Source organism: Hipposideros armiger, unplaced genomic scaffold, assembly GCF_001890085.2.
Source record: "Hipposideros armiger isolate ML-2016 unplaced genomic scaffold, ASM189008v1 scaffold_9, whole genome shotgun sequence".
NCBI lineage: Eukaryota > Metazoa > Chordata > Mammalia > Chiroptera > Hipposideridae > Hipposideros > Hipposideros armiger.
Window position 1 is genome coordinate 118780 of NW_017731359.1, and position 10895 is coordinate 129674.

General features: G+C 38.5%; 1 protein-coding gene across 1 annotated transcript in view; it reads left to right on the forward strand.

The window, feature by feature from the left end:
* The first annotated feature begins 94 nt into the window (after positions 1-94).
* SF3B3 (splicing factor 3b subunit 3) overlaps positions 95-10895 on the forward strand; it is a 48769-nt gene continuing 37968 nt past the window's right edge. The window contains exons 1-7 of the mRNA XM_019653698.1: positions 95-214; positions 2925-3062; positions 4072-4398; positions 5099-5271; positions 5839-5980; positions 8601-8713; positions 10726-10863. Coding sequence (XP_019509243.1) covers positions 2993-3062; positions 4072-4398; positions 5099-5271; positions 5839-5980; positions 8601-8713; positions 10726-10863 — 963 coding nt within the window. The 5' untranslated portion in view covers positions 95-214; positions 2925-2992. The remainder of the gene's footprint in view (positions 215-2924; positions 3063-4071; positions 4399-5098; positions 5272-5838; positions 5981-8600; positions 8714-10725; positions 10864-10895) is intronic.

A 10895-nucleotide genomic window follows, 5' to 3' on the forward strand; every position in this document is an offset into this window, starting at 1 on the left:
TTTCAATGCGGCGTGGATGCAAGACCAGTGCATTAAAAAATTATATATATGTTCTTCAGGCGCCGGTTGGGAATCTATTCCGCCGCGCGCCAACTGGAAGGTCCCTGTCTTAAGAGCTAATGGCGGATGCAGGCGGGTTGTCGTTGGAGGTGGCTTAGGCCTTGAAGGAACTCTGCATCTGTTGGATATCTCCGCCATCCTCCCCCGCTGCAGGGTAAAGAAGCGGCCGTCAGACCTCCCTGGGCCCACAGAGGCGTACAGCGGCCATAGAGGAGGGTGGCCTATTTTTGGTGGGAGTCTGAGGCAGCCTAGGCCCGAGAGGTCCGGGCAGAGGAGGAGGTCGAGGGGAACGCTTGGGGTATACGTACGGCTACCAGGAATTGTTCCCTGTTTCTGTCCACAAGGTGGGAAGGAGGCCTGCAGTTGGGGCCTGTTTGTACCTTTGAGAGGTGTGAGAAGGTGGGAGGGACGTCTCTTGGAGAGAGAGAACGACACATGCGAAGGTGAAAAAACCCAGCGTGTTAAAAGCGTAAATAATGGAAACAGTTTTGGGGCCAAGACCCTGTTTTGAATTTGCATTTTGGCACTTGGGGAACTTGTTCCCGCCTCTGATCAGGTTTTTTTTGCAAAATGGGGCAGTAATATCTATTGTATATTGAAGACTTGTCGAGTTTAAATGCGATGATGTTCATTTGGAACTTGAGAAGACATGGAGTGAGCAATCGCATGCTTTTTCTAGTAATCATAGTCAGGAGATAGAAGTGGGAGAACTCCGTCACAGAATTTACCAGGTTTTGGCTGCTGATGGTTCCTGGTGCAAAGTTCTCCTAGTTTTAGTCTGATCTTCCAAAATGCACCTTCTTCCATTACCCAACATAAAAGAATAACTGGGGAACTTGGATCAAACAAGGTTTGAGGAAAATGAATTCCAAGGATCGGAATGAATGGTTTCAGTTATAAAGGAACTGGAAAGGAGGCTGAGTTCTTCAGCTATAAAGAATGAAATGTAGCCTGGGGGGGGGAGCTTTTCAATGGGGGACTTTTCTGGGCTTCAGAAGTGGCCCGTGGTTTCCTCTTCCTTTTTCAGCAAAACAAAAAACAATTCTTTACCTTTAATATAGTTACTCCTACGACATGGACCACGTTAACAACATGATAGGGATTTCATTATGAATTTATTTGTTAATACCTGCAACTTTGAAATTATGTTTTAAATTTTATGGCCAGAGCAAGATGCTAGAATTCTGATACTTTATGTTTTAAGAATTACATTTGCTACTTTTCAATTGAGAGCCATTACAACATATTCTCTGCTTATTTTTCCCGACTTGAAGCAGAGCACAACTTTCCCAATGTCTAAGCCCTTCTGGGTGTGTGAGTGTGTGTGTCCGTCCATGTGTCCATGTCTAGCATGTGTTTCCTCTGTTTTTCTTGTAGGTTGTTCCCCAACTCTTTTTTTGTTTGACTTCAGACCTTTTCCTTCTTTCCCTGTGATCCCAGGAAAACATTAAATACGTTCCTTAGTTTCAAGTAGGAAATTTTATATCCATTTCCAGCCTGGAAGAGTGATCTTTTCCTCTCTTAGTCACCCTGCTTTTGCCCAGCACAGGAATGATTATTAGGTATAAAGACACTTTTTCTCACTTAAAACCAAATTTGTATGTTAATTACACAATAATTACTTGGATTTCTCAAGTTCCCTTGCTTTTGCCTAAATAATTGAGGTAAAATTTAACTCAGTTTATTTTTCAGCAGCAACTGTTTATGGGTATGGTTTTGGGTAATTATTTTGTGGTAGAGGTATATACATTTGCAGTCTTTAGTTCTTTCTGATGGGAAGAACCCCCTTCAGGGAGTCCTGAAGTGGCAGGAATTCAGTTTTGTTTTAGTTTTTGATTGTGAGTAGGTTTAAATTTCAAATTCTAATCACTCAGATGGAAAGCTATATAAGAGATGCATATGAAAACTACACTAAATTACCAATTTTTATGTTAGAGTAGCAGAGGCCTGGTTGTGGGGCAATAGGGACTCATACATTGCTGGAGATGTAAATTGGTGAGTTTCTTTGAAAGAAATTTGGCAATATCTATCAAAATTTCGATGTATGAATCCCTCAATCCAGCAATTTCACTTTTATGAATCATAAAAATAATATTCATGCACGTATAAATGACCTGTGTAGGAGTGAGGTTCTTTGGAGCAGTGTTCATAGTAGCAAGAGATTGGGAACAACCTAAATATTCATCTGTAGAGTATTGGCTGAATGAATTCTAATATACCCATTCAGTGGAATACTCCAGCTGTACAGTAAAAATGAGGAAGCCCTTTGTTGATTGCTATTTCCAAGATAGATAAAATAAATTAATTGCAGTATAATGTGAACATATGATATATAGTACCCAACCTTTAGTTAAAAGGGATAAGATACAGTATTAATGTACATTCTTGCTTATCCATACAGGAAATATCTAGAGGGCAAGATGGATGTAACTTGGTGAAATTGATTTCCCAGTGAAGAGAACGGATGGCTAGGGAAATGGGCGGAGGGAGGTTTTTGCTGTGTTTTTGAATTCTGAAACTTGTGAATATACAGCCTGTTCAAATACAAGTATAGGTAGACCTACTTAGTTTCTGTGACAAAAATAGCAAATACATTGTTGATTTAATAGTACAGATCGTAACTCCCAACATTTTTTCCACTTGTTATGTGACCCCAGATAGGTGATTTAATTTCTTAGCCTTAATGTCTTCATCTGTAAAATGAATATTAAGTACTTTATAGCTTTCTTGTGAGACTAGAGGCAAAGTATGTAGAAGGCACTCTAATTATAAATATGTTGTTCCCCCATAGGCCTTACTCTACTGTTTCTTCTGCCATCAGCCAGAAGTTCCCAGCTGATATTTTTCTCCTTTTATGCTCATAGTTTGCTTTGACTTCGTGTAACCAACACCTGGATTGTGGAGTGGTGGGTGGCTCCGTGTTGCTGCCACCATGTTCCTCTATAACTTGACCTTGCAGCGAGCCACTGGCATCAGCTTTGCCATTCATGGCAACTTCTCCGGTAAGTTCTCCAGATGTTGTCTTTTGAATGTAACATTTTTAATATTACTACTTTTATGCTTCATATTTTTTCAAATTCAAACTTTATTTTTTTAAGAATTACAGAAAAATTTAATCATTAGAGAATACTGTAATTTATATAATGCTTTATAGTTTCCAAAGCACTTTGGAGTACTCGGTTTTATCTGATACCCAAACGATCTTTGGCAAGTAAGGTGGCCAGGTAAGTGGTGGCATTGAGCAAATGAGAATGGATTGGGATGAGTAAGAGTAGGATATAAGATAGAATAGGAAGCCATTAAGATTGTAAAGACTTGACAGTGGGGCAAGAAAGAAAGTGAAGGATATGAGTTTTCAGCTTGGGTGAAAAAGAAAAGGATAGTAATGTTGATAGCAGGTTAGTTGAGACCAGAGAAGGAGTTTAGGGAAGGAAGAACTTAGTTACTTTAAACATTTAGTTTAAAGTTGATGACAACTCATCCAGGTGGAATTTTGTAGATGGGGACCCCTATGCATTTGGAAGTGTTGATTGCAGTTATGAGAGCAAGTGAGCTTTTTTAGGAATGAGTGAAATGTATCTTAGATGGCAGCTTTAAAGGTTCTTTGAGACACTATACTAAACTGCACAAAATGTTAATGTGATTTCTTAGAACAATGGCCTTAAAAATGGACTGGAAAGAGCCTTTGCAGTTTTTCAGTCTTATGAAGCTAAACATTAGTACCATTTATGGACAATGCTCAGTAATGCCGATTGATGGTAAATGTTAGAAAAATAAATTTTTAAGAAAGTAACTTGTGTAACCATTTTAAAAAAGCTTTTATTCAACACCACTTTTGTTAGATCATTTCAGTTCTGGAAAAAAATACCTTCACAAATAGAATAAATTAACTTTAAATACTGAGCCCCCAATTTATTTAATCGTATCTATCTTTAGTAGCATTATGATTCATCCAGGTTAATTTTTGAATTAGTTCTGATTTTTCATGATCTTTATTTTTTGGCAATCTAGGAACAAAACAACAGGAAATTGTTGTTTCCCGTGGAAAGATCTTGGAGCTGCTTCGCCCTGATCCCAACACTGGCAAAGTACACACCCTACTAACTGTGGAAGTATTTGGTGTTATTAGGTCACTTATGGCCTTTAGGCTGACAGGTGGCACCAAAGACTACATTGTGGTTGGCAGTGACTCGGGTCGGATTGTTATCCTGGAATACCAGCCATCTAAGAATATGTTTGAGAAAATTCACCAAGAAACTTTTGGCAAGAGTGGATGCCGCCGCATTGTTCCTGGCCAGTTCTTAGCTGTGGATCCCAAAGGGCGAGCTGTTATGATTAGTGAGTGACTTGCTCTGTTGAATGCATCTCTGTCACAGATGCTCAGTTTAGGATAACAATGCTATGAGCTTGCAGTGTGCCAATAAGTCATAACTGGGTAAAGTTGCGATCATATATGGATTAATTCCACAGTTTAAAGTTGCTTTTCCTTTTAAAACAATGGGGAAAGGTGTCTGAACACACCTTTTCTACTTCCTGTCTAGTTGGAAATAGGTGTTTTTCTATTTCTTTACCTGTAGCAAAGAGACTATAGTGAAATTTTACATTATTAGACAATGAATATGGTTGCTTTCATCAGCCTGAAGTGATGATTCACATTCATGTCTCTTCTCTGACAAATCTATTGAAGGAAATTCTGTGTATCTGATCAGGCCTCTAGAGGGCAACCTCTCTGACCAGTCAGCAAATCACTAGATCTAATGGAAAGAATAAAGCTGGCAATTTTATGAATCGTTTGGTTTCCCAGTATCAAATCTAGAGTGCACTAAAAATTTTTGAAGTTAGTGGGATATTACAATCCCTATTTGGTGGGTAAAATGGTGTTGTCTATTTTAATGGTAGCAAATTCTAAGTTAGTACATTTTTAGAGTTCATGCTGGCAGTTAGTGATTTTTTAAAAAAATTGTGATGAGAATAGCTGTTCTTTAAGCCTCTCTAGTCACTATTTGGAAATCTTGTGTTTTGTATCCTTTAACTACAGGTGCCATTGAGAAACAGAAATTGGTGTATATCTTGAACAGAGATGCTGCCGCCCGGCTTACCATCTCATCTCCCCTGGAGGCCCACAAAGCGAACACTTTAGTGTATCATGTGGTTGGAGTAGATGTTGGATTTGAAAATCCAATGTTTGCTTGTCTGGAGATGGATTATGAGGTAATGGGGATCATGTCTCTGTGTGTGTCCCTTTCTCGCCTTTGTTTGTTTTTTTTTTAGTCCTCTCTTAGAAAATAAACTTTACTATTTCATTGTTCAAATCGTGTATCTGTCCTGCTAACTAGTCTTTTCCATATTCCAAATGCCGTACTGAAATTCTTTGGAATGTTTCAGAGCTTACCTGATTATTTAATTGTACTTTGCTCTGATTTGAACACTCTCCCTGTGGAAACAGGGTATTTATTGGGGAAAGCTGTCTGAAAAGGAAGGTGAAACTATTTGGGATATTTTCTTCATAGGTAGTGAGAAGTGGAGCATACCATTCTTTCCCTTGAGTGGAAGGCAGTGTCCTCTAGTAGAGGGAACCCTGGTCCCAGAATTAGGAGACCTGGGTTCTTGTTCTAGCTTTACCATTACTTAGTAATGTATACTTTGGCAAACCATTTGGCATCTGTGGAACTCTGCTCCCTTGTTTGTAAAATGGAAGAATCTTGATGTCCTTGTCAGCTCTAAAAGTTTGATTTCATGGTACTGATTATGTCTTTGTGCCATTGTACTCCTCTGTAGGAAGCCGACAATGATCCAACAGGGGAAGCAGCAGCTAATACCCAGCAGACACTAACTTTCTATGAGTTAGACCTTGGTTTAAATCATGTGGTCCGAAAATACAGTGAACCTTTGGAGGAACATGGCAACTTCCTCATTACAGGTACTTTTCTATTTTGCATGGTCCATTTTTTGCCCATTTTGCTTAATAGGGTTTGGAAGCTAATTTATTTGTAGTAAACCTGAGTGCCTTGTCTATGTATTGGCAAAGTTTCTGTTCATGTGGTGGTTAACTCTTATCCTCTAGTGGAGGCAGAGAAGAAAGGATGAGAAGAGCAGTCAGCTTGGAATATTGATTGTTATTGGTTGCTGTGATATTTTAACTATAGTCAGTCTTTCCCTTATTAAGAAAATCAAAACCTAGCCTTTGAAAAGGCAAATAAAATGGACAAACCCAACAAGATAAAACTATGTCCGTGAATTTGAAAACTTAGACGAATTTAGAAATACTTTGGTAAACTGTTACCAGAACTATCCAAGAAGAAATTAAGAACCTGAATAGACCAGCATCCATTCAGTAAATTGCAACGGTACTCAAAAATCTCTTGCCCAAAAGACTTAAGGTCCAGAATTTTTAGGCACCTTGTTTCCAGAGACTAGAAAAAGAATTAAAACTACTATATCACTTTATGAGCCTAATGTAACTTCAGTGCCCAAACTGGAGGAGGACAGTAGTGATTTTTAAAAATCAGGACAGTAAAAAAAACCTTACAGGTTAGTTATGATTATAGATGCAAAAGTCTAAAAGTTTAGCAAATCAAGTTCATCCGTTTTAAATGCATCATAGCAAAGTCAGATTTTTGTAGGCACTCAAAGATGTTCACCATTAGAAAATCAGTATCAGTTTAATTCATTAAATGAAAAGACTAAATGAGGACTGCTATGTGGTCATCTAAATTTCAGCAGGCTTGGGGAAGACTGATTCAGTCCTTTCTGTTCTGAGTCACTTGTGCTTGGATTGATGTCTAAAATGAAATACGTCTGTTGGTAGAGGATTTTAGAGAATAATACAAGACAGCATGTCTTTGAGCATTAAACCTTAGGAGGAAGAGACTATTAAGTGGAAGAACCTTTGGAACTAGAGAACACATCTCATTATTTGCTGTCACATTCCTATACCTTTAATTTATGAGGGCTTCATTTTTTTCAACAAATGTTTATTGAGTCTCTACCATCAATATGTTCAAAGTCTGTTGACTGCGTCCTGGGACTGAGGTTGTGAAAAATAAGATGCATTGTCTCCTTTTATGCAGTATTGAGTCTGGTGGTGAATATTATAAATAACAGAAAAAGTGTGCTAAGTGCCTTGACTGGAGAAGGGATCTCTAACCCAGGGAAAGGAAGGGAATATGTTAGAGAAAGTTTTTTGGAGAAGTGCTTTTTAAGCTGAGACCTGAGGACTAGTTAGGAGTTAGCTAGGTACAGAGAGGGAGGAGGAGGAGTTTCTGTTGTGGATAAAGGGAACAGCAGACCTAAAGGCGCAAGTGCAAGAAAACATGGTTTATTTAGCGAGCTGAAAGTTCATTCTGATTGGCTCATTCGGGCCAAAAGGCTAGGGTAGAGGGGTAGTGGTGGAGTAGCTACTGAAGGATTCTAAGCAGGGGAATAATTACCTGAAGATTACAGGCATACCTTGGAGATACTGCGGTTTCATTCCAGACCACCACAATAAAGCAAGTATCGCAGTAAAATGAGTGACATGAATTTGTTTCCCAGTGCATATAAAAGTTATGTTTATATACTGTAGTCTATTACATGTGCAATACCATGTTAAAAAAAAGTACATACCTTAATTTAAAAATACATTATTGCTAAAAAATGCTAACCATCATCTGAACCTTCAGCAAGTTGTAATCTTTTTGCTGGTGGAATGTCTTGCCTTGATGAAAACCCAGTATCTTCAAAGCGCAATAAAACGAGGTATGCCTGTACCTGCTTACATTTTAGCTGATGGAATGGAGGGTACTATGACTAAGCTAGGAGATTGGTCAAGAAATTGTTTCACTAAACCAAGAGATAGGTAGCATGAGAGCTGCTAAGGAGGTAGAATCAGGATTGTGGAAAAGGAGAGAGAATTAAAGGGTGATACCCAGGCTTCTGCTCTGGTCTTTTTGTTGATGGTGATATTCTCTAAGGCAGCGGTTCTCAACCTTCCTAATGCTGCGACCCCTTAATACAGTTCCTCATGTTGTGGTGACCCCCAACCATAAAATTATTTTCGTTGCTACTCTATAACTGTAATTTTGCTACTGTTATGAATCGTAATGTAAATATCTTTTTGTTTTCCGATGGTCTTAGGTGACCCCTGTGAAAGGGTCTTTCGACCCCCAAAGGGGTCGTGACCCACAGGTTGAGAACCGCTGCTAAGGTATAGAATGCAGGAGTGGAATAAGCTCGGAAGGAAACTGGAGTTTGTGTTTTGAAGGTGCCAGTGGAATATCCATGTATGTCCAGTAGGTGGTTAGATTATAGGTCTGAAGCTGAGAACTGAGTCCTGAGCTTGGAGCAAAAAATTTAGATGCATTATCAGATACCTGGACAAGCTTAATCACCCAAAGTGCTCCATCCTTGTCTGGCACCACCGGGGAAAGCAACACTTGGAATGTTTCTCAGCTTTAGGCACACTGTACCTTCAAGTTGTGCTGAAGGAGAGGAGGAATTGAAAGTTAAATTGTAATTCATGGTTATGTCAAATCATTGCTGAATTTTATTTTCTCTTGAAGTTCCGGGAGGTTCAGATGGTCCAAGTGGAGTGCTGATCTGCTCTGAAAACTACATCACCTACAAGAACTTTGGTGACCAACCAGATATCCGCTGTCCAATTCCTAGGAGACGGGTAAGGCCTTTGGTTTGCCATAAGAGAGATATTTGCGAAATGAACTTAATTTTTGTAATTACAGTATAGTCTCTTAGTTTATCTGTTACCAAGTTTTAGTTTCTTGTAAATGTTATTTTTAATAAAGGTGGTAAAATATTTTAGTAAACAACATTTTCTGAGAAAGGGAATTAAAAACTAACAATTTCCATTTCAGAGGAACCTATGGATGTTTTCAATTTGAAATTCCTGAAAATTTCTGTTTGAAGAAGCCAGGCATATTTGTGGACAATAGATTGTCTTTCATTCTGTTTGTCATATTTTCCCCTATTCCAACATTCAGAACATTTTAAAAGAATTAAGGACAGTGAATTTCTGAATGCTGTTCACCTAGGTTCACCGGTTTGTGTTTTGCTGCATTTCCCTCTTTCTCATGATTGTGTATGTATGTATGTATGTATGTGTGTGTGTATGTGTGTATACAGGTACATACATATAAACTTAGGCTAAATTATTTGAAAATAAGTTGCAGGCATCATGACACTTCACTATAAGAATCTCCTAAAATGTGGCTCCTAAGAATGAGGACATTTTTGTACAGAACCACATTACCAGTATCATGTCTAAGAAATTTACCATTTTATGTAATACACTATTTTATGTATATTTCATACTCCATTTTCTCTCATTGTCCCCTGAAGTTCCCTTATGCCTACCTGTAGTCTCCTTTATTTAGAATACTTTCCTCTCATTTTGGTTGTTTGAGTCTTCTATGATACTGAAATTTTTTTTAAGAGTCTGGGCTAATTTCTTTATACTCTGTTCCATAATTTTTCCCTCGTGATTATATCCAGGTTAATGTTTGTGATAGAATTATTACGTAGGTGGGGATCTGTGTGTGTATTTCCCAGTAGATCGTGTAGGGGCACACAATGTTGGTTTGTCTCATTATTGGATGCTACATTGATCACTTTCTTAAGCTGGTGTGTGTCTGCTCTCTTCATTGTAAAGATCTGTTTTTTGTAATTGGTGTGGAATCTAGTGGTGAGCTTTGAGACTTGTGTAAATACACTTTTCCCTAACATCTTTGCACCCACTGGTTTTCCCATAATCAGTTAGTACCTTGGTAGTTGGAAATGATGTTTCATTTAATTTTAACAGTTTACTATGAAAATTATTAAGTATATGCAAAAGTAGAATATAATGAACTTCTGTGTGCCTATCTTCAGTAGTTACCAACACATAAGCCAGCCTTGTTTCATCTCTGCTTCCTTAATCTCAGCCCTGGATTAGTTGTCTTTTTAATATTAATGTATAGCTCCTGGAGTTAACCGTTTTAGGAGTTACTTACTTTCTCTAGTACATGGTATCTGAGTAAGATTCCATCAGTTTTAGAAAACCTGAGAAGAAATTTAGCAAGTCAAATTTTTCTTGGTAAGGGGTGGGAATTAATTCAGTTTGGTAGCTCAGACATTTATTGAGCATCTAACTGCTGGGCACTGTACTTGGCTTTGGGGATACAAAGAAGTATAAAATGTGTTTTGCCCTTGAAGAGCTTATTCAGCGAGAGAAATACAAAATGTTGGAAACATTTAAAAAACAACCCAAAATCATAGCCAAGGGGATACCTCTTAGAAATCAAGGAAGTTGATGTAGAACAGGGCTGATGGGGGTGGTATTGTGGACATGGAAGAGTTTTATTCATAGTTGGGTAGCTGATTCTTTAAAGTTCGTGTCTCTTTTCTGACATTTTTCTCTGGAAATAGTTGTTGCTTTACTGACCTGATTAGGCTGTAGAGTGGAATTGTGGCTATTTTTTTGTACCCAGGCTTTGTTATGTGTTTATAGGAGAAAGGAATTTTTAGGTATTGTTTCATGGCCATGGCTTGTAGGCTGTCCCTGGGTCACAGCTTGTATAGGGATGTTCCAGGTGCCTCTAGGCCTTGGGTAACCTGTATAATCCCTGTTGGTGTGTTGAATTCTAACAGAAGTACTCATTTCTAAGATGCCGGTTGTATATTTCATTTTGCTAGAATGACCTGGATGACCCAGAAAGAGGAATGATTTTTGTCTGCTCTGCCACCCATAAGACCAAATCGATGTTCTTTTTTTTGGCCCAAACTGAGCAGGGCGATATTTTCAAGATTACTTTGGAGACAGATGAAGATATGGTAAGCAGACCATGGTTGGGGTGGGGGGGGGG